At 40.0% G+C, this 25,723-nt stretch overlaps 1 protein-coding gene across 2 annotated transcripts in view; it reads right to left on the bottom strand.

Moving 5' to 3' along the window:
- Positions 1-22,954, bottom strand: part of LOC124167871 — a 281,920-nt gene extending 258,966 nt beyond the window's left edge. For both annotated transcript variants that reach the window (XM_046545927.1, XM_046545928.1), the window contains exon 1: positions 22,209-22,954. In XM_046545927.1, the coding sequence (XP_046401883.1) occupies positions 22,209-22,607 (399 nt within the window). In that variant the 5' untranslated portion in view covers positions 22,608-22,954. The remainder of the gene's footprint in view (positions 1-22,208) is intronic.
- Positions 22,955-25,723: the final 2,769 nt, after the last annotated feature.

Below are 25,723 nucleotides of genomic sequence, written 5' to 3'. Positions count from 1 at the left end.
TTTACGATTAGCTTGACCGGTTATTTCTTGAATATGTTTATTCCACGATAGATCATTATTGAGTCTAACCCCTAGATATTTCACAGATTCAACTGCCTTTAACTGCGCGCCCCGAATGACATAGTTACGCTGTAGGGAGTTATTCTTCTTCCAGAAATTCATTACGACGCATTTTTCCAAATTTAATTCTAACTGCCAAGCATCGCACCAAGCTTGGATAGCAGCAAGGTCATTCGTTAGTTCATCTATATCTTTGCTGGAACGAATTTCTCTGTAAACTACAGCGTCGTCTGCAAATAATCGTAACTTACTCTGCACTACTTCGCCAATGTCGTTTATATAAAGAAGGAATAGGAGGGGGCCAATGACACTACCCTGAGGAACGCCAGAAGTCACTCTAACCTCATTGGAGACTGCACCGTCTAATACTACTCTTTGGACGCGGTCGCTCAAAAATTCTCTAATCCAGGAAATGACATCTTCGTCTAGACCATAAGATTTCAGTTTTAATATTAACTTTCCGTGGGGTACTTTATCAAATGCCTTTTTGAAATCAAGAAAAATCGCGTCTACTGGAATGTTGTCTTCCCCGGAGACTAAAATATCGTGGGCGAAAAGCGCCAACTGAGTTTCACACGATCTGCTTTTCCTGAATCCATGTTGATTTCCCATTAATAAGTTTTGCGCGTCTAGGTGTTTCATTACCGAGCTGACTACGATGTGTTCAAGGACTTTGCAAGAGATGGACGTTAAAGATATCGGCCTGTAATTAGATGGCTGTTCCTTGTCTCCAATTTTAAATATAGGCGTTACATTAGCGATTTTCCAGTCATTAGGTACTTCGTGTTGCTTGATGGATTTACTGAATATTAACTGCAAGTAGGGGGCAAGTTCTGAGGCTAGTTCTTTATATACGCGAGAAGGGATTTCGTCTGGACCAGGTGATTTATTTGGACTAAGCGATTTCAATATATTTTCTATTCCGAGCGTACTAATGTCAATAGCTGGCATCTTATGAATACAGGGATTGTCATCGGTCTCGGGTGAGTTTTCGGAAGGCTCCGTGAACACGCTCTTAAAGTAGGAATTTAATAAATTGGCTTTATCGTAACTGCTTGTCAACACATCTCCATTGTCGTTTCTCAGCGAACATACGGTAGATCGTTTACCTTGAACTTCCCTAACATATGACCAAAATGCTTTTGGGTTATCCTGTAACTGCTCTACCAGTGTTTTTCTTTTAAAATTCGTGAACGCATTCCTGAACGCTTCCTTCGTGGCGGCTTTAGTCATCCTATATTTTTTAATTATTAGCTCGCGTTCATTAGCGGATAAATCCGTGCTGACTTTTTTCATTTTAGCATGACACGCTCTCTGTCGCCTCAATGATTTTCTCACTTCCGCGTCGTACCATCTCGGTTCGCTGCCTTCTTTTACTATTTTACTAGGGATGTAGCTATTTATTCCCGAAGTTACGAGCGAAAGAAAAGCTTTCCAAGTATTCTCTACATTTAACTTTAATACTGATTCTTGAAACTCGGGGAAAGCATTTTTCATATGACTCTTAAACCCATCAAAATTAGCTCTTTTAAAAATGAAAACTTTACGCTCTTTTTTAAAGTTTACAGCGGTATTTAGAGAAAACTTTGCAGTTACTACCCTATGGTCACTTATTCCTTCGACAGTGCCAACGTTTATTACCTGATGTGGTATATTTGTCGCTAATAAATCAAGAATATTTTCTCCTCTGTTCGGTGCGGATGCTATTTGAAACAATGAATTAGATGTGAAAGTGTGTAATAAAGCCTCGCAGATCACTTTATCCCTCCCACCAGGAATGAAGCTATAAGTCTCCCAATCTATAGAAGGTACGTTGAAATCTCCACCCACAATCAAGTTTCTTTCAGGATACTTGGATGCTACGCTGTTTATTTGATTTTGAAAATCCAACATTGACGTTATATCAGAGTTAGGTGGTCTGTAATACGAACATAATAAAATAGTTTTGAATTTTGGACATTTAATTAAACACCACACAGATTCAACGCTGGTCTCAGTTACGGTTATCGCTTGGCTGACGATTGAATTCTTTACAGCTATAAAAACTCCGCCCCCAACTCGATTAATTCTATCTTTCCGATAAACAGTGAACGATTTTGGGAAGATCTCATTGTCTGAATCATCATCTGTTAGCCAACTTTCTGTTCCAAAAATGACGTTACACTTCGTACTATGAATTAAATGGTGGAATTCGGGAATCTTATTTCTTAAACTACGGCAATTAACCACAGCCACGATTAAAACTTCGGAACTAGTATTATTGCGATTCGGGAATAATTCTGATTTGCTGACCTGACCTGACAAATACACCTGACACTGACGTACACCTCTTTTACACCTTAATAACCTGTTCTATGTTACTCATTCGGGGTAGTCTATTGCTCTCCTTCCTTCCACCTGTCATTCTACGGTTGGTTTCATCGGGATATTATGCCTCATACTGTGGCCATACTTCAAGCCAAAATAAACGTTCATCAACAAACCAATTTGGTTTGAACCCATTTAGAAAGAAGATGGACTCTCCAGAGTAAACGACATTACTCACCCTTATAGAGAAGTCACTGAATGTATAACTATGAATCAGCCACTGGTCCACCTAGAAATTCTACATGTTTTTGGACCCATGAAAATTTATGACCCCCGCGTTAAAATATGAGCGTGCCATTATGCCCATTCAGACTGTAGGAGACGCTAATTTGGGAAAGAAAGAAATCAGGTCAAAGAATTTCGGCTGATGTGCGAAAGAGACGAACGAAAGAAAGGGATGTAATCTACTCATTATCAGCTCATTTGCACCCAACATATACGCTCATGAGGTGTACGAGAGGAATACACACAGATTGCCTTGATTGTAAATATAAAAAAATATCTCCAAATGAACTGAGTCCAAATGACTCCTTGTCTCTGACCTACCGTATTCTCTCACCCTCTGCCAAATACCCTAGAGATGGTTTGCAGGGTATTATGTAGATGTAACTCACGTCCTCGTGTCGCACACTTAGTTTTTAGGGCAATTAGTTAAGCAAAATAGTTATTTCGAAATAATCTTCACAAGATAACGTGCATTATAAATTGGAAAAAAGATAGCATTCACATCACTAAAATGGAACAGTACTGCACTATTTCCTGACAAACGACGAACTTTATGGTAATTACTTTTGTAAACATACTAGTCGATCAGTGTGGAATTCTTGTAATATTCGTCGGATAGAATATAGAAACACACTGGCGTGGTCTATGAACTGGCTTCAAAAACTCTTTAAAAATACATGCAATTGAACCGAGTCCTAATTTAAAAACAAATCTCTGAACTAATTATTTTTCCCAGCATAATCATCAACCATCGCGGCATACCTGTGAATCCGAATAATAGATGATGATGAATGAGAAAACTAGGTCAGTTCTTGCGTTTCCTTCGGGTTTAAGCTAATGAGAAATATCTTTAATTGCCATCAAATTATACTCACGACACGAATCACGCTCGAGAAAACTTGCGCACGCCTTCGATGCCAATGTCTCGGTCACTCCCTAAATTAGCACAGTTAAAAATTTAAAACATGCACGACAAAAAAAATCCCACCTGGGAAGCCCATTCACGGTGAGAAACTGGTATGAATTGACCATGTGGCCGCTGGTATCTCCCTGGGAACTTTCTCCACTTTCACCCTCGCGGAGAAGATTAGCGGGAGAAAACACTAATAAAGGTATCTCCACACAAAAGACGAAAAGAAAACATTTGGGAGTATCCCATGCTTCCATCAGCGAGACAAAATGCACCCTGGGAGATTTGACAGATAGTAAACAAGTGCTGAAGTACACCAGTAGGGTCTGAAGGCGAGAAACATTGCATGCACGATATAGTAGACGTATGGCTTCTAAAGATTGTGAATTAAATTTCCAAATGCATACATTCTGAGGCATAAAAATGTATACAGCAAATGTGGACACATCTGTATCCATAAATAACTCTGAAAGCCACCTTCAGAGGTGTTTGGCAGGGGATGAATACCAACATTCACCAGAGGATTACAATTTGCATCTACGAACTTGAACTCGGCAACATGCACGCTACATATGACACATAGAGGCTGATAGCAAAATATCAATTACCTACCTTTAGCTCAACCGCATTTAACTCCATTCATAAACTCGTCGCATTAGTTAATACTCGAAACATTATTATTCATGAAATGAGAATATAATTTTACAAAAAATTACGCTAACCCACGATCTGATATTTTAAGGATATAACCTATAAGAGAACGACCAGGAAGTTGGCAGGAGGGATTGACTAAGGCTTGTGCAAATCACTACATAGCTAAAAAAGAATGCGGATGAACTCAACCCAAATATTTCACCACTGATTAATTGCACATGACATATCATGAAAATGGAAATGAGCATAGGCAGTGTGTTTTCGACAGACTAGGTTGTTTTAATGAGTAATGAGTGATACGAATGAGTACAATAGTTGTATAATTATAAGAGCACTGCATGTACGAAGTAACGTGAAAGCCACCACCAGGGTGTGTGGCACGGGGTGATCTCACACCAGGCATGCAGTTAGTAATAGAAAACGAAAAGTGAGCGTAGTAAGTGATTCATGCATGAGTTATAACATGCCAATATATTCGTGTAGACACTTAGTATTCGCAAAATATGATAAGTTAGTAGCTTATACAAGAATATCCTATTTTATAAGTCCGAATCAACCTATCCAAGAGCTATCGCAAATATTATGGTTCAATATTGTGAGCGGAAAGGGAAAACAAAAATAAACTCACAACCTATCGACATCTATCTGTCAGTCCAAAAAAATCAAAAGTTCAATCTAATTAAGTCGCTCAGATTAACAAGTTAAACAAACGTATGTTGGCGCAGAGATATGACAACAAAAACAAAGGTCAACTTTCGGTTTCCAATTGTAGGTCACAGGGGGGAAATCTTAATTCCGCCTGAAAGTGAAACAGGCAGGACGCAGCTCGTTAAAGCAATGTCCACCTTTCACCGACTGTTAATGCCGACTGGAAGCCGATCAATCGTAGAGAGTCAAAATTATGAAGGGAAAGAAATGAAATGATGGCATTTTTTTCCAACGCCAATATTCACACACATGGTGTACATAGATCTCATGGTTATCAAACCTATACGCTCGAGGACAACAAGTAGATACACGTGAATGCCACGGTCCAAAAAACGTCACGCAGACTAACAGATTAAACTGCCACGTTCATTCAAAGGTTAAACTTGCCAACTACTCATTAGGGTTTTGTGCCAATAAAGCTAGAACACACAAAACATGCTGTTACAAATAATAAGAAAATTCAGAAACATGCATTAAGGTATACATTAGTTAGTAAGCTACAATGCACGTGATCTGAACTGTTTCTGAGTTCTAACGCTGCCATTATAGTCTCTTATTAATCGTTTGCACATTAGGAATCAAATTAATGCCAAAAGCCTGCGAGATTCATGGCTCAAAAGATTACGATTGTAAATGGGCAAAGACGAGAAACCGATCAACAGTTTGGTTGGACCATTATGACAAAATATGGTATATTGGTGTAACCTCTGCTTTCACGACTATGTAAATAAATAACTGCCTTTCTCCACATTTCGTTACTCGTTCAAATATGCTGCCAGTGATTGGGATCCTCGTGGATTAGGCTCAAAAGTAGAATTAGAACGTTTGCAGAGAAGAGCTGCTACGTACACGGAAAGTCGTTACGATAGTCTTGTAAGTGTTACTGACCTCTTACAATAAGATAAACTCGGATGGGAATCTCTGCTAGACCGTAGACTGAAAAATATTTCATTTTTATGTACATATTAAAATGTATTGTTATCCATTTGATACTCGTTATAATTTATATGTTTGATTCTCGTTATATTTAATGTATTTTCTTATAACTGGTCGAATATAAACTGGCAATATTGCTGTATACGGACATTTTCAATGAAATAAAATAAATATTTTCCGACATAAGGGCATGTCGTTAAGTAATAAGCGTACTCAGGTGACGGTGCCATTTTTCCAAACTCTATCCACCTCACACTATTTTATGATACGCCAACAGTAAGTTCCTCATCACGAATTCTTCGAGAGGTCTTTTCACTTCGAACTGTCAATTTTGAAGAGACTCGAAGGCAGGCTGTTTAAGACAGCACGCGCGACGCGACGGCTAAAGGGGGTAGATCAATGGAAGGGAAAAAAGGAACGTCAAAAAAACTCCGTACACGACAGTCTCAACGCGGACCAAAAGAGTGCACATGTGCAACGGATTTTGGAGCAGTCTTCGTCAGAAAAAAAAAAAAAATCCGGAGCCACTCCACGAACCGCACACAGGCTCCCCCAGGAGTGAATTCATGACTACAACGGATACCCTCCTCTCCGTCACGCGTCATTCCTCCACTTTTCTCCCCATAATAGGCTCATCCTATGTCGACAGAGAGGGTTGGAATACGCAACGCGAAAAGTGGAGTGCAGAAGGGGTTATGCACTCTTCCTAACATATGATGACAACGTTTTATGAAGTTCTCCCCACCCACCACCTACCCCCTTATGTACCCACCTCTTTTCATGAATCGTGTCTAACAAGCTGTGAGTTACATCCACACAATACCCTGCGAGCCACCTCTGTTTGACAGGGGAGACTAATCATCACCACGCACTAGGAACCCCAAATGCGCACTATATGGTTATCAAAAGAGTATATTCAAATAAATAACATGAACACTTACTCCTTATTCAAACAAATATCCAATGCTCCTTACAAACTTATACATGCATTTCCTTGAATTGGGCAAATATAAACGGGCAATATTGCTGCATCCGGATATTTCAAATGAAATAAAATATTTTCCGACATAAGCGCATGTCGTCAAGTAATAAGCGTACTCAGGTGTCGGTACCATTTTTCGAAACTCTATCCACCTCTTGCGATGTTTTGATACGTCAAAAATAACGTCCTCGTCACGAATTCCTCGAGAGGTCTTTTCCCTTCGAACTGTCAATTTTGATAGGTAAGTAAACTTAATAAAATGCAAAGGAAAGCAGCGCGATTCGTCAAAAACTGTCACGTGTCTACAGAAAGCGTTACACATGTATTACACGTATTATGGCGGGAGCCACTAAAGACTCTGGGACTAAAGACGCTAGGCTTAGATTGCTAGAGCGATTGCGAATAGATATCTAGAATGAAATAGATAGAGCGACATGGAGAACACCAATGTACAACCTCACTCTATTTCTATTCCCGACATAAACGTAAAATTAAGGGAGATATTTTGCCGAACGGATAAGTATTGAAATTCGCTTTTTCCCCTAAAAATAATAGAATTAAATACATGACAGACATTATTTCGTTAGTGCATTTCGTTTTTATTTGCAAACGAATGGTGCCATAGCATCCCTTGCCACTCGCCAATTGAGGCGGCTTGCGGGGTAGTAAGTGGTTGTACTCGTGCAGGCTGTGTGAGGTACCACCGAGCATGCACCGCTACAACACCATAACATGAATACTCTTTCATCGAAAGCTAAAATTTTACAACAGTCAGTAATGTAAATGAGCCCATTCAAGGAAGGTTAGACACAAAGAAAGAGTTTAACAAGAAAGTATAAAGGTCTAATAAAACTCATAAATGATGAACTAAAAAAATGCGGTACCAATAAGTTCATAAATAAATTACAAATGGACAACGACAATCAGTTACTCTAGCGAAATCCGAGATTAATTTTTTGATTGAGGAAATATTTAATATAAGACTGAAAAGCATGTGTCATCCGTCTTCTTAAACCTTCCATAGGGAACGAGGCAGTTCATTCTTAAGAACATTTTCGAGGCAAAGCATTTTTAACATTACAGGGGAGTGAGAATGATCAATTTATATATTATTCCACATAGGTTCATAGCATTGAGTCATACCGGGCAGAGCGATTTGCTCTTTCAGTACATGCAAGGCAATACGTATGTATATGAATAAATATACCTTATATTTTTCATTATGAGCAGAATAACTGCACATGGGAATTAGTAAGAAGGTAGAAACGGAATCAATCAAAATTAACAGCCTTAGCACATGTATATGTGAATGCAAAGGAGAATAAAACGGGAACCATAAAAAATGAGGTGAAATATTGAGCCGTTACGATAAAAAAAGAGCATCGTACCCAATATATTAGTCGAGTTAAGATAGGATTCTATACCGGAGCGATGAGCCATGGGCTAAATTTACTTATTGAATTGTTGGAAGAGTTTTTTACAGAAAAAAATCCCTCGTTTGCACAGTAACATCGTAGTAGGGATCTAAATAAATGAATAAGAGGAAAGAATCTTATACCTCCCTGCAAGGCAAAGGTAATTACTGTGACACCTGCAGTCCATGAGAGAATAAGAATCTCTTACATATTATGGAGTTGCAACCCATAAGAATGTATACGACTATAATTATCAACAGGTGAATGACCAGCCCCAAATAGGAAATCTTTTGCCTTGCTATGTATTTAAATAAACTATTTCAATATTTTTTATTTGATTTAGATTGTAATAACAACATACAGTAAATGTGGGGTTATCCACAGGACTCTTTCATGAAGATTGATACCTAAACCCTTGACTAATTGAAGTAAAAACACAGCACATATTCCCAATGCTCATTTATTACACTCATAAATGAGTGTCACTGCCAAAGCACTTCGAAAGTCTTTTCCATTTCGGGTTTTAATTGAGGTCGTGTGAATCCAATGCTTGTTTTACAGCGGACAATTAGACATTCCAAATATGAGAAGGGTCAGTCAACCAAAATGAAGCCATAAACTGGAGGATGAAAGAAACCAAGGCCTCGAATATTTCCCAAACAAATTTTAACAATTCCGAAAAAGGCTATGTTGATCGCATTAACGAAAGCAAATAGTTCTTTTAAAGCCATATACACAAACCATGTTATCCACATGAAAGTTCATAGAAGTATGCCCTAATCAGCCACATCAGGATAAGTATACCTTAATCTGGACTTAACCCCGCGTACCTATACCTAAATATTCAACAGCGTCCTGTGGAACTGGAGTAATTAATTTTATTCTCTGGATGAAACCGATTAATTTATTATCGCTTTTTTCTCTATGTACCCTATCAACATCCAAATTCAAGCCTTAATATCTGCAATGAAACTTTCATGCCTCCTCAATTGATATTTGCAGCAGAGTGCAGTTCATCAACGACTCCTAATGTTATTGACGATGCTATCCACAGTAACCATAACATGCGTACTCTTTAAGAGCCGAAATGACCTACTAAGCTTTACATCCGAGTACTATTACCAGTCCAGAATTAACAGACAATTATTGCGAAGATACCTTATCTGGAACAATACCACTAAGCTATGAGCTCAGAAATATCTATCCAATTTGGCGACAGCGCATGCCTATATGCCGTCTTATCTCCATAAAAAAAACGGTAAAGCCTGCCTTTCCAATTTCAACATCTCTAATCAGGTTTCCATAATCTCCACAGTCTGACGGAGGATCAAAAAAAAGTCTCCTTAGGAGAGCCTTACGTAGGTTTTGTATTCCTGAGGCTTCTTTAGCACTATTGGAACATGGTGGAAAGAAACAAATTTGATCTATGTCATTTACCTCGCAGGTTTTATTTGAATGCCTGTCCCGCCTTACTTCCTTTGACGTATTAACCCTGTAAGACGACTAGTACCGACTTTATAACTATAGGAAGTACTAACCATTGGCAAAATATGCGCGTATTATTTTCCATTATGCGAAATATTTCTATGCCGGTGTGGTGTGCATATGGGAATCCTATTGCATGCTGGTGATTGATCACCCTCTGCCAAACACCGTAGAGGTGGCTCGCTGGGTATTCATTTACATCTACATCTACATAATACCCAGCGAGCCACCTCTAGGGTGCTTGGCAGGGGGTGATCAATCGCCAGCATGCAACTGGACTCCCACATGTTTAGAGATAGATTGTAGAACAGACAGATTCCGAATGTCATTTTTTCCGCGATCAATAAGAGATTATAACGGCAGCAATAGAACTCGTAAGTAGATTGCATGACTTGTAGTGTAGCCTCCTAACATATGTAAAAATTAATGCATGTTTCTTAATTCAATTATTATTTCTAACAGCATATAGTAGGTAGTATAGTTTGTTAGTATACGGGACGTTTTTTGGACGGTGTGGTGTGCATGTGGGAGTCCAAATGTATGCTGCATGCTAGTGATTGATCACCCCCTGCCAAACACCCTAGAGGTGGCTCGCAGGGTATTATGTAGATGTATTATGTAGATGTAGTAGTCAATTAGACAACCGAAAAAATACTTCTCCTCGCGGATATTGACCGTCGCCTCAGCTATGCGACTCCATTATGACTATGCAATGCTCTATCTGTAAGTGCAAAATTGACTGCCATAAAGGCAATCAGGTCCAAATTGTTTCAAGATAAATGTTTAATCAAGAGACATCATATGACTCACCGATTGAACTTTAGAAAGTATTTTTATGTCGATTTCCTATGCTGGTAGAGGGCACCTGAAGAATTATTTAGCCACGAACTTCAACTTGTTTTTCCATGACGTTTCTTTCTTCAATGTATCTATGCAACAACATCGTAAAAGCGATCAACAGTTTCATAGAACTTAGGTTCGATTCCGTGATCAGATCTCAAACCTTTAAGAGTCCCACGAGTTTTTGTACTTCCTCTCTCAACATCGCGAAATCTCGAAAAACACGCACTGGTATTACGCGTCTGGGAGCGCAGAATAAATTAACAAAAGAAAGTCTCTCCTACGAATTTCTACGCAATATATCAGCACGGAAGAGATGACGTTTAACGTTTACAATTGCGGAGGTTATATATGCCTCGCATTTATCTTAACTCCACGAAAGATAGCGCCCATTTATTACCGTTTGGTAGAGAAGTTCGTGCAAACAAAAGAGACGTTCAAGAATGCTGATGATATGAGCTCTCACCACATTCCCATGGAAAAGGATGATATCAAAGCAAAGGAAAGATCAACATGGGAGGTGGGACAGGCCTGGTTGATTTGCAACTTGTTCCAAGCAAACTTACCCTCACCAATATAATAACCTTGAAATTTTAAGTATATTTCTAGCAAACCCTTAGCAACATTTCTAATCTATAATTTTAAATAAATATTTTCCTAAATTACTGTCTTCAAGACGAAATTTATGTACTTGAGAAACAAGGAAAATAAAAATGGTTTACTCCATTTATTTATCCAGTAAATTTCAAGATCATGAGCCAAGTTTTAAACTAGCGATACCTGACCATACGAAACGAAATGTTTTCGACCATTCGAACGGGAGATACGTGCCTTCTAAATAATGAATCAAAGTATACAATAAATCCAATTTACCATTATAAAAGATGTTAGAACGCGTAAATTTGCCCATATAGTGCAATGGCTGATCGCAAAGAATACCTACGGCAATAAGAATAGGTTCGACCGACGCAGTTGACTTATTTTCAGGGCCACCCCAGGACAAAGATAAGAAGGAAGAAACGTAAGAGAAGAGGAATTCCTCAGGAGGTCGCTTATGCCCGAATCAACGGCTACGACCTTCCGCCAACGCCAATGATCCCGAATTCCGCAAGCAGTGGTTCGAGTAGGACTGGGGCCAGCGGGGGTGTTTCCGAAGAGAGGCGGAGCCTCCCCAATCCCGTTAAGCCTGCAAGGGGCAGTGCCGTCTCACTCGTCCTACCTCGCACAGAGGTGCTTTCCATTTCTGATTTGCTTTTACGGCCATAAATCCGATATTTCCATGCGTATACAGGCACTTCTTTATTTCCGCGAATGATCATAAAATAATACTAAAAATTGTAACGAATATGAAAAATTATTTACATTAATTACCACTCTAGCATGCCGATCACCAACTATTATTCCCCGATTCTGAATTTTCTCTCCTCCTCCATTTTCGACGAGTTAGGATTCATGCATTTAAGGATGGGAATCTTTAAAGGATCGCAGCGCAAAGCACAGGCAAAATTTTCTCAGTAAATTCGGAGATTTTTTTCTCAGACGACATCAAACATATCCTTCGTCTATCGCCGTACTATCGTGGATGTGACCACGAGAAGAAAACAAAGGAAATGGACTGCAGATGTCACAGTAATTACCTTTGCCTAAGATTCTTTCCTCTTCTTGATTTATTTAGATCCCTACTACGAATATACCATGGTAAACGAGGGATTTTTTGCACATCGTTTGTAAAAAACTCCCCCAAAAATTCAATAAGTAAATTTAGCCCATGGCTCAATGCTCCGGTAAAGAATCCTAGCCTAACTCGAGTAATATATTGGGTACAATGCACTTTTTTATTGTAACGGCTGAATATGCACCTGACCGTACTACGGTGGGCTCAACAGGGCTACCTCATAAGAGTCCCCTGAGTCTATAGGAATACCCAGGCTAGAAAGAATAGTTAATCACGGAAAATCACTGGCCAAAATGTATAGGAATGGATCTGTTCCGATCCCGAATGAGAAATGGGAAGAAAGGGAATGAAGAAAAAAGGTAAGGGTAAGACCCATGTTGTTCGCCTCTATGCAGGCCTTTGTCAACCGTGACGGAGTGCAGCAGCAAATGACCGCCGGCCACTGTGAATGAGGGAAATGCTCGGGTTCTAAAAATCCCGGGCGTCACCCGCAGCGCAATGCCCACAGAGGAGGAGAAAGGGAGTCCCCAGGTGCTGAAATAACGATTTCAAGGTTGAAAAATTTTACAACCTTTAAAAGCTTGCACTGCGGTGATGCGACAGAAACTCAAGGTTGAACGGGAAATCGGAGCCAAAAATACTTTCCCACGACAAGCACCGAGAAGAATGCCAACAAACACTGGGCGAGTTCCACGAGTTCGTTTCTCGGTAGTGAAACCACCTACTCCTTCTGGGGAATACCTAATTCCAGAAAGTATTGCGGATTTCGTGGAGGATAATAGGTCAAAATTACTAAAAACTTAATAGCCATGTACATGTCGGGACACCGCGTACCTGCGCGATAAGAATGTTTTTGCATACTGCATGCTGGTGATTGATCACCCCCTGCCAAACACCCTAGAGGTGGCTCGCAGGGTATTGTGTAGATGTAGATGTAATTTCGCAATTTTTTACTTCGAATGAATGAGGTAGTATAATATGGTAGTATGCGTAACGTTTTTTGTATCATCTGGTGTGCATTTGGGAATCCTGCTGCATTCTGGTGATTTGATCACACCCTGCCAAACACCCTTGAGGTGGCTCAAAGGGTATTATGTTGATGTAGATTAGAATATTTAAATAGCTAAGCCCACGTTGTTTGAGATCTAAATCTACGCAATAGCAGATAGGAGTAATAAAGAGGAATAAAGGAGTCCTCGATAATATCATGCGAGTCACCGCTAGGGCGTTTGGCAGCGGGTGACCATGCAGAATGATACCCATATACAAACCACTTGGTTATAACAGAACCACTCATTTTTACAAAAACAACATGTACAAGGTCATGCAGGTGCTATGCGAAGCGTGCATCGCTTCATGCAAACCGAGGCAACAACACAGATACATTCCACATAGAAAACTAAAACTTGCCAGTGGTCACTAATTACTACGGTATATCCATGCATGATTTAACCCCCCTGCCAAACACCCCAGAGGTGGCTCGCAGGTTTATTATGTAGATGAAGATTAGAAATATTCAAAATATTTACCACGAAGAAATAGCGGTTTCAAACAAGAATACTCAATAATGATAAGATAAAGAAGAAGAAAAATATAGAGAGAATGAAGAAAGAAATAAAACAAAGAAAAAATACAAACACGCAAAGAGTCGTCTTAGCGAGAAACGCAATTAATATGTACGACGCCGATTATATTATTATACGTATTAATGCCAATTGGGAAATTAATATTATTCATCTACTTCTACGTATTACCCTAAAAGCCACCTGCTGATCAGAAAAATCCTTTTTTTATGAGCCACAGCTACTACCAAACTTGAAAAAGTTCGGCAAAACTTTAAAAAAAGATAAATCATCAGTAATCTCTGGTAGCTCAGACGCTATGGAGAATTATCAAAGGTCATTTGACTGTGAAAGAGTGACTGAACCAAGGTGATTCATAAAATGCTTTAAAGTAAACTTACCTTAAACGATACATAACTATAATGATAATAATTGGTAATAATAACAACTCTCGTCAGCGATTTGAAACAATCAAGTTGCGTCAAGTAACCATTACGATCAAATTGAGAGGCTTACTATAAACCTATCAAAAGCGGCAGAATACTTTATTAGGAAACAATAAATACTACAGTAAATGATATCTCATTACAATGAGGTGTAAAGCAAATATTATCGATCCAATCCAAGGAAAATAATTAAGAAACACTACGCCAAAAATCAAGCCACCACTGTTACTAACTGGACACTCTGGATGGGAGTCTCTGTCAGACCGTAGACTGAAAAATAGCCTAACCCTATTAGATAAATTCAGGAGCAGTATATTTTCTGACGAAGTAAGCTATATCTTAAGAGCCACAACATACTAAGATAGATCAGATCATTTAAATAAAATAAGAGAGTTAGACTGTAGAACAGAGATATTCAGAATTTCTCTTTTCCACGATCAATAAGAGACTATAACGGCAGCTTTAGAACTAAAAAATAGAATAAATGACTCGCATTGCAGCTCACTAACAAATGTATACCTTAATGCCCGTTTCTAAATTTTCCTATTATTTCTAACAGCATGTTGCTTTTGTCCTAGCTTTTTTGGCAGAAAACCTGAATCAGTAGTTGGCAAGTTTATCCTTTGAATTAATGTGGTAGTATAATTTGTGAGTATACGTAAAGTTTGTCATACCGTGTGGCGTGCATGTGGGAATCCTATTGCATGCTGGTGATTGATCACCCCCTGCCAAACACCCTAAAGGTAGTTTACAAGGGTATTATGTATATAAAGATGAAGACTGGTCTTCCAATTACATGGCCAGAGGCTGCTCTGAGAAGCCTCTTAATTTATGACTCCGGCCTTTAAAATGTGATTCGTGCTCTTCTGGTCTCCCTAAGGATGAGGTCGACCGCCCATGACCAAGACTCATTCCCACAACTGACTACGCATTAAAAAAATGACCAAGGCTCTTATGGCAGCAACACACACTTGTTTCAGAGCAAAACTCAGATAATTTCTCACCATATGAATCGTCACCCTCCTTAAAAGCATTGGAACGTTGATTACAAACTATAAAAGTTAAATACAATTGGATGGTGACACTTGAAACACTTTTGGTTACAGACTTATTAGTGAAACTACGTCATCTTTTTCAACAAATCCCAACGAAATATTTCAGAAAAATGCAAATGACGCAGAGGCGCGCTATGTTTGAAAATTTCATTCCTACAGCGTTACGAGCCCTATTCGTAATGTGTAGTAAATAATTTCAAATACGGCACATCCCTATCGCGTTGCAATTAATCGCAATGAATCGTTCGGTATGACAGCCGATCCGAATAATTTCAATCCGCGTCAAGCACATCTCCCAGGGTAATATTCGGTACGTGGATAGGTACCCATGGTACAATAATGATAATACTATACAACCAATACGCATATTTAAATCTAGGCACCATGACGCAATTATGGTCAACCATCAGGTTTAAATGAAGTACTAAGAATCTCCCGGCGTTAAAAAAGCACTTTAAAAATATATTTTTACCTGAGAGCATCATAATTTCTTCAGAAAGGTATCCATGCAAGGTATACTTAACATTAGCGGCCGCACTTACTAAAAAGCAGACAAAATTTAAGTGCGAAGATATATGAATCCGATTGGTGGAAGATGTAAGGATTTTAGAGAGATCATTCACTTTCCCAAGACCTTCCGAGTCGCTATATTTGGGATTATTACCCGTTATAAATAAATCGCTGACAATTCTATTAATAAATATTTTATCCACCCACCATCTAAATCCTGAAAACACTCTTTATGCTAATATTTAAGTTATTCCCAAAACAATACATTTACAAACTGCACCAAGGCAATCACCAGGAATAATGAGCATACGTTAATGTGAGCCATTTCACATAGCGTAAGTAAACTGCTTACCCCGACAAATTATTTATACCACACGAAACAAAACAACGAACTACAATTACATCAGGATGTTTTTTTCTAAAAACTAGGTTATACGCAGCATTAAGTGAGCATATTAACGCGCTCACCTACAGCCGTGCATTATCTTATATCGACGTAAATGAGCGACTTCCTCCGCATTTATCCTGTTCAGCAAGGCTGAACGAAACGGAATTAAGGGACTGCATGTAGAGTATGCGGGAAGGAGTGGAGAGGGAAAAAATTACCTCCAAGTCGACAAGTGCAAAATATTGATGGGTTATCAAAAATAACTGAAAAATTACACCTAAAAGTGAGCTATACCATAAGCTTACACAAGAAATGAGCATAAGATCAACAGTTGTGTTGCTTCTAATGGTGGAAGTTATGTGGCAAGTACATACATAATTTATAACCCTGAGAATGGGCAAGAGACGACTACGCTGAAAACGGAACAACAAAAACAAGAACACTGGGACACAGGTAGACATAAAATACATGAACGTTTTTTATATTGACTAAATTTCGTGAACAGTATCCCATCGTGAAAATCATTATTTTACGGCAAGGATTATTCCAGTGGATCATGGCGAATAATTACGCTGTGCCGTAAGAACATTGTCTCACGCCTTAACGTGGAAATTGTAACGCCCGCAACGTCAATCACGCATAATTATAAGACGTGCAACATTTGGACTCGGCGTAAACGAGCGACTTCCTCGGTATTTACACCGCCGAACAAGACGAAACGGTTGACGCAGGGGGTATTGGACGTAAACTATTCATGGAGGGAGGGATTGAAAACACTGTGGATGTCCATTCTTGCGCGGAGCGGGTAAAAATCACACGCATACGGTGGAAAACTCAACGATTGAGAAACAGTTTCCGCACGTCGGCGGACAGGAAAAGGCGCGGCCGGTGACGGACGACGGGGTGATCCACGCACGGGGAGACCGCCTCCGCTTTCCCATCCAGCACGCGAGCTCTCGTGTCGCACACCTCCACTACGGCGCAGGGAAGGAAGCGTAAGAGAGCGTAACAAGGTGCTCGCTAGAACTCCCGTTCCCTCGCGACCACCAGAGCACGGAGACGACTATAGGCGGTCTCATATGTCACCGAATTAGAACGGAGGCGAGGAAGCAGTATCTAATCTCGCTCCTCAAATCACGTGGTAAATTGTTAACGTATACCTGTGAGAGGTACTGTGCAAGCCATCATTAGGGCGTATGGCACGGAATGATTCCGCTTCAGACATGCAACACTCATCAGACACACGCTCCTTTGCCGGACACAGGCAGGAGAACAACACGCTGTCAGACCAGAAACTAGGTGTTAAGGACACGAACATGCTGCCATTCAAATAAAAATACTAGTTTGTAATAAAGTAACGAGAAGTTAGCGTAGTGAGCGATTCATTCACGAGTTATATAATGCTAAAGAATTAATGCAGAAAGTTAGTATTTACAACTATAATAAGTTATTACCTTTACAAGCAGAGCCAATTATTCCTAGTCTCAGTCAAGATATCCTGGAGCCAAGTATCGTAGGTATTAAGGCTCCTTATTGCGAGAGAAAAAAGGACATTTTAAACATGCCGGTTATGTGGTCCAATTATACATAATACATGCATGTGGCAATCCTCTTGCATGCTGGTGATTGATCACCCTCTGCCAAACACCCTACAGGTGGCTCGCAGGGTATTATGTAGATGAAGAATACCCTGCAAGCTATGTTTCTATGATGTTCGGCCGGGGGTGACTAATCACCAGCATATAAGACTATCCCATCATGCACATCACACTGTCATAAAAATATTACGCATAATAACGAGAAATACGTTCATATTCATGGAAAGGCAAGACTTGTCAACGGTTAGAAGTTCCTAAAGTAAATCATGCATGGTTAAAACAATGAAACATAGAAACATGCAATGAGTCGTCCTAACGATTGACGCCATTTATATTATTGATAGAGTGCAGCCATACGGTTGCAATGATAATGAATTTTAATCCATAATTCACAAAGCCATACGCATAAACACGGCAGTGCAGCCCTTTGATTTAAAACATTTTATAGGTTTAGGAAAAAAATAAAAAAAATTATTTAAAATCATTTCCCACATGCCTCCCTACTACTAACGTGATCAAAACTGTCTTTCCACCGAAGGAAAACGAATACGATGAGGAATAGGAGCACAACTTTGAGCCGCCCGTGTCTTCCACGCTTTTATAAATTATTCAAATCCCTCCACAATTGTCTAGGTGACTTCAGAACTGTCTTCGAGCTTCCCACATGGACGGATTGGTGCGTCATCCAAAAGGAGGACACTAAAAGGAATATATGGACTCATTGCATTGAGTGACACATTTCACACTCTAAAGCTGATTAAGTAAATTGGATTAATTTAATACGTTAGAGCAAAATAAAAGTTACCATAAAATTATAGTCAATCATCTACAGAAAACGTGAATGAACTTCAAAAGATATTTATTCCGAATAAAACCAATACCTCTTCTATTGTTGAATATATAAAATTCTCGTTATATATCTGACGTGATTGGAAGTTATGACGTGGTGGAGGGGCTCTAAAATAGAAATGAAGAGACCTTGCACTTCCAAAGTTAATTTAACAGAGAAATACCGGTTTCGGCTGTCAAGCCATCTTCAGGCAGTGCATCGAATAGTGTTTCGAAGATGGCTTCACAGCCGCAACGTATGTTCTGTATTGCATAGACCGTAGAAGTCACGAAGTCTCTTAATGGGCATTCTCGTCTTAGGTATACACTTCCGAAAATTTTCCGAAAATCTCAACAGTGGAAGGAAGTTGGTGCGAAGGCTTCCGCGGTGCGATGGTAATGTAGGCTGCATTTTTCGAGACAGATAGCTAGTGGAAGTGGAAGGAAATTGTAAATCATATCAATAACATCTCGGCATTTCATTTCTTTATGGTAGCTGTATAACGAGCTCACGTAGTCACACGAAGGGAATATTTCATGACTGTCGAAAAATAGGAAATCCTTCTAGGGTAATGAAGGTTTGAGCGGCTACACATAGTTAGCATTACAATCAGTTTACACATTGGAAGTTTATTCACGTGTTGGAGGTTTATTTAATGAAATAAAGAAATACGGGAACTCGTGCATATAACAATAAGATTTCGCGATAATAAGGAAAATGTCATAAAACAAGCTTATACGCAACTACAGGTCGTCGTATAAAATTCAGTGCTATCTAGTCTACCAAGTTACTCATTGGTACAGGAAGTCAGTACTCATTAAAGCTCACATTATTTACCCTTAGCAAAGAACATGTAATGGACAAATACCAGGAAGCATATAGAACACGATCAATCTCGAACTCTATAATCTTGATGCTATCCGTTATTTATAATGACAGGTAAGTTGATCTCTGTAACAATTACTTTTTTCAATAATCAAAGGGGTTACCGTAGTTAGCAATCAGTTAAAGTTTTTGGCATTACTTTATCGAAAACAATGCCCACTTAACTTATTGTTCGCGCTTGTATAATAACACCCAAACGTCCCTGGAGTTAACCAAACTCGTGAACAAAATAGTAATTTTTTTCAAGGATATCAAAGTAAAAGCCACTGAATAAGGAGTCAATTTTTGACATACTGATGGAAAAATTCGGAAGATTAAATTGATAAAGAACTTGATGGTAAAGACAAGGAAGAAGGCATGCGTGAGAGACTTCGATAAAACGGAAATCCCCTAAGTATACATCCGATTTCCTTACACTCTCTACACTTTATCCAAACAACGTGAACAAAATTCACTGACGAAAGCCACGTTGTCCGATTCACATCTATATAATATCCTGCGAGCCACCTCTAGGGTGCTTGGCAGTGGGTGACTAATCACCAGCATGCATCATACAATAGGATTCCCACATGCACACTACTAGGTCAAAAAATGTTACGCATAATAACAAATTATTCTACCACTAGTAAAGTAAGTAAATAGAACATTTGTACCAAGAGAAGAGCTATGAACAGTGGCGTATCCAGGGTGTCCGGACCCATCCCCGAAATATAAAAACGCAATTATTTTCCTTCATAAAAGAAAACAAAATATTGAAAAATCATGAATTTACAAAATATTTCTTTAACAAATGAAGTTTTTTGATAATGAAAAGTGTTAAAATTAGTTTAAAACTTAGTACCCTGTTTCTTTTCAAATTTTCCCCCTGGTTTTGAACCTCCCCCCCGCCCCCCCCCCCAAACGAAATTCCTTGCTAAGCCGCTGTCAATGAACCTTCAACAAAGACCCCGAAATACAAAAAAAAAAGAGATAGATAATAAGCACAACAGTAATATTGGCTCTACAACCCCGCAATCATTCACCAGAGTATGTGTCATGGAGTGATTCCACTCCAGGCATGCAGCACTCATCCTGGCCTGCATATGCTAATGTATGTGACGGAAGTCATATTCGACAAATACCAATTACTCAGTAGACACGTAAGGCGAAAGAAATAAGAAACGCATTGCTTCGGAGGTTTTGGATTTTTACAATTGTCTTGCGTAGTCGGCCAAGATACACAAAGTTATCACCATTAGAAGTGATTCATATCTCAGTAGAGCAAATAGTTAATCCCTGATATCATTAGTTACCACCGGAAGAACAGTCATTCCGTCTCGTACACTCGCATGTACTTGGTATGATATCCATGCTATATGCTTTAAGTTTTCTATCACTCCTAATATAGCCTTGAATCCCTATATCGAAGATAAGGTCTCACCCTTTCTCTCGCCTAAACTCAACTGCCTGATTACCGCAAAACACTCGATAATGCTAACGACTTCGACCACGTCCTCCAAACGGTCTTGCAAAATATCACCCATACATAAATCGTCGACGGCCGAAAGATACAAAATTTTTACCAATGGAACAAGAATCCATCTTAAAGAGGGATTTACATGTTCATGCCTACATACGAATTGCAAGAAAAATATTTGAGTAATTTATACTCACTCCTAAATTGATATATAAATTTATGATGATTAAGAAGAGTTACTGTCTCAATGTAATTCAAAAACATTCCTCAGGAATCTGCGTCTCCATAGCCTTCATTACTAATATGATAGGAAATGTTGGATGAGAGGAAAAGGCCCATCGCCTGCACCAGCCTGCGGAGGTTAAGATGGCCATTAAGTATTCTCCCATTCTCCGAGTAAAGTACTTCAGTCTCCTTATGTAGGCTTAGTGGAAACTCGATTGCCCAAAAGAATGTCTCTCACCATCAGAATTTGAATCCGGGGTCACCTCGGGTGAAGCCAGCCTCTCAAGTTGACGAAGACAACTTTATTGTGACGCGTCTTGCGCATTGATTACTCGCAAAAACATTATAATGAGCATATAAACAAAGCACAATGAACGTTTCTGGGGAGATAATATAGGTGCCCTACGAAAGAGAATAGGCCACCAGTCGTCTATAATGTATACCAACAAAGGTGACTCAGCAATGTCGCGGGCAATAATATCTCATACTTCAACAGTAGCCCAAACTAGGCAGAAACAGATTGTGTTAAATAACATATGTTTACCTGCTGGAGATAGGAAATCCCAGAAATAGGTGTATCTCTGTATACGAAGAGGCTGTCGTTCCATCAACAGAACCAAGAAGTGTTCCGAGAGCTCTTAAATATTATCCCTCAATCGGAATTCGATTCCGAGGCCCTTCCGAGGAACGTTGGCCATTAGGTCAAGTGAAGCGGAGGAATGGACTTTGGGCCCTACAGTAATAATCCAATGGGATCTAACCATAAGCCACTGGTAAGCAAAGGAAAAATATTATACTCCAAAACTAGCTGAATCGTATCTGAGCCCTATAATTAGCATCCCCGGGATCAACCCATAAGCCACTGGCAAGTCAGGCCCTCAGTGACCCATTATCCGCTATGTCACAAGCGGCTCAATAAGGTCAACGGAAAAAATATAACAATCCAACACTACCTGACGACAGGGACAGAGCGTGATGAGAAAAAGCGCGTGCTTACCTGTTGGAGATAAGAAACCCCAGAAACAGGTGTCTCTGTGCGTAGGAAAAGAGCTGGCTCCCCTTCCAGCCTCCTCCTGGCACGCTCCACCCTCGCGAGGGTCGGTGAGTCCATCATGAACCTCAGCGGGGGCAAGGACGAGGGCGGGTTGACGCTGTGGTGCATGTGATGGTGATGGTGGTGATCCTGTGGCATGGTCGAAGGGGGCGTCATGGACTGTGGCACCACGGCGTTGCCCTGCAAGTGCGGCGGCAGGGAGGACTGCGCCTGCAGAGGCCGGTGACGGTTCGAACCCCCCTTGATCTGCCCATAGCTCATATTTGGGGGCAGGGAAGCCGGCGGAGGAGACGGGCAAGTCGAGCCGCTGGAATAAACGGATCCGATGCCGTCCACCAACATGTCGGGGGACCCTGGTGCAGCGCACGTATCCACAGGAGAACAACAACAAACACCAGACGGACACCCCCACTCTTTGCTGATGCTACGACACACTCCGTTCTTGTAACGAAGACAATATTCCTGACACGTCCCGGGAACACAACAGTGTAAGTACTTTCCTTTCAGGAAAATTCTCTCGACACAAATATTTTCAGCGACACGACCAATAAGGGAGCGGTTGAAATAATTTGTTTCGGGAGGAAAAAAACGAAACACAACTGACAAGCTAGAAGAGGTTTTTTGAGAGTGGAGAAAAAGCACAGCAGCGGGGACGGGCCTGGGCGGCACGACCGTACCCAACCGTTACAGAGCGCACACTGGAATGGCTCTCCTCGCGGCGGAGTCGCCAGGCCGGAGTTAGGGGAAGGTAGGGGAAGCGAAGCGGGCGGGGGGGAAGGGTTAGAGGAGGCGGGGGCACGGGGACACCCCTCTCGCGGCCAACAGCTGAGCACATTTCCGCGGATATGGAACCAGCAGCATCCCTCGGAGGCCGATTCACACGCGGAAAAAATAAACAAACGCTTGGCGCCCCTGGGTCATCATTTTTTTATCCCACTCCTTTCACCTTGGGATGGGTAATGGCTGGAATCGCACTCCACGATACCGCTACAGGATGATCGAAATGTGTCCTGGAAGTAATGAAAAGAAATTGGCATCAAGAAAAAATTTTATTATTATATATATTTTTTTTCTTCCATACATAAGTACATACACGTAATTATTTCCATTCAGGCAAGTAAGGTAGCCTATAATGTAATAAGCCTGTAATTAGGCTAACTTCAAAATTCTTAAATGCGGAAATGGAAATAAAAAAACATAGAATCACAAATGCTCATTACCTTTAGATAACCATTGAAAGGAATTTTGAGCGAAAAAATAGATTCAAAACCTTGGTGACACATTAAAATAGTTCCCCGTAAGCCACTTGTATAGGGAAATAACAATGGTAAAGTTTTTTAAAATCTAATATATACGTTCCTTTACAAAACAAAGATTGGATAAAAATACTGAATAATAATTAAATGGCTATTCAAAGAATAATTTTACCCGGAAATGAGAAATAAGGTGTGAATTCAACCTAAACATGAGGCTAGTTTAAAAAAGTAAGAATTGCAGAATAGTAATATTAAAGGAATATTTATCGGGTAATCCTAAAAATGAAAATGGTTGAAACAATTGTACAATATGATTTTCACCGATTCAGCGTAATGTCTCCGCAAAAACGTTGGCGGAAAGCCTTACATACCACAAGCTAGTGGAGGTCGACAACACTTTCAAAGTTTCTTCTGGAAACTCACAAAAAAGCAATGGGTTGACCTATTGGTGTTTCGTATTCCTCCCTGTTACCTCCTTCTGGGAGGACAAACATGAAGTTTTAGCGGACAATGTCATAGCACATATCGCAAGATTCCATATCAATTACTTGAATTAGCAATAGTTTTATTGACGTTCAAGACGACACTTTTGCCCGCTCAGCAAAGTGTACAACTCTCTACGTATTACATCTCTGAGCTTATTCCAGCATTTCACGCGAACAGCATTTCCTTAAGCAACGTAAGGCCTTGGACTTGATAAAAACTTGGAAAAATTTGTGGTTTAATAATAGGGATTTTCAGAATTAATTCTCGGATACAAGTATTGAATGATTAAGGAGTAGTTACATACGTGGGTGTATGCCGCGTGGTATATCGGATTTTTCCCCGACGTTTCGTGACCGACTGTTGGTCACTTCTTCAAGGAAATAATGTTGGTGTTTGACGCTGCAGACTTTTTATTTCAAGCGGGAGAAAGAATCGGCAGCGCCAAATACCAAGACCAGTTCCATGAAGATGTGACCAGCAGTCGGTCACGAACCTTCGGGGAAATATACGCCCGCATGTCACTCTTTAATCATCATTGGCTACGAGAGCTTTAATCAAAAAAGTCGTAAATAATTTCATGATTATATACCAGGGATGCCGTCTTACAGAAAATATTGGGGGGGGGGGCAAAAACCGGGAATCTTGCCCCGGGAAATTTTATAAGTAGTGAGTTTTAAGTTTTTTTTAAGGATTATAGAATAGTCGCATGATCAACACTAGAACCCTGATAATTCGAATCTCGATATCGGGGAAAATCGAGAGGCCTAACACATTTTTTCCTCTCACCCATAACGAATTTTTTGAGGGGGCTCGGGCCCAATCAAGCCCCATGGAGTCGGCGCCACGGTTATATACTGAATCGTTCACTTTGATGTCATGCTTCACATTACCTGATGAATATTCCTGTAAAAATTACTATTCCGTACTTTGTACTGTTTTAAAACTAGACTCATGGATTTCGTACCTTTTTTTAAACTAGCCATATGTTGAAGTGGAATTCGCGCCTTTATCCTTATTGTCGGTTGAAATTCTTTGAATAGCCAATCATTTGGTCTTCCGTATTTTTATCCGTTCTCTGTTCTGTAAATTATGTATTAAATTATTTACGACTTGGAAGATAGCTTTCCAGGGATAAGCCTATCCTTGGGACACACCCAGTTGAAAAAAATAAATATTAGCGTCCAAATATTTTTAATATTTTGGCCAATACGTACGACGAACATAATTTTGACGGGCAACTAAGGATACTCCCTCTGGATTATGGCGTCCCAACCGCGTCTCCACCCAAAGAATGGCAGCCGAGCGACTAACCAGTCCACCCACGGCACTGAGGCAGTACGTGCTTTATGGGACCCCAGGGACAGTGAGCAGTATCGCGGTATCGCCGCACAACATGCGGCCTCGGAGCCGATCACGGATCACCGCTTGATCCATTTTCCAAGGTTCTTACAAATTTTCGGTGCGGAGGCTCACCATAATGGTCACCGCAGAGTCGTAAATTTTCTTTATAAATTGTGATCGATCGACAAATGGGAACAAATCGATCTATCAGTATTAAATCGCATACGACTTCTCTTTAGGGAAAATAAACCAACTGGAAAGTATTCATTCATTCATCAACAAATTTAGGGATGCTTGTCCGCTGATCACTGACGTAAAATGGCTTATTTTTACCTACATCATTAGGTTTACTTTGAATAAGATAGGTTGACTATT

Source organism: Ischnura elegans, chromosome 11 (assembly GCF_921293095.1).
Source record: "Ischnura elegans chromosome 11, ioIscEleg1.1, whole genome shotgun sequence".
In the NCBI taxonomy this organism is placed as follows: Eukaryota; Metazoa; Arthropoda; class Insecta; order Odonata; family Coenagrionidae; genus Ischnura; species Ischnura elegans.
Note: the sequence above shows the minus strand (reverse complement) of the source record. Positions and strands in the feature narration are given on the sequence as shown.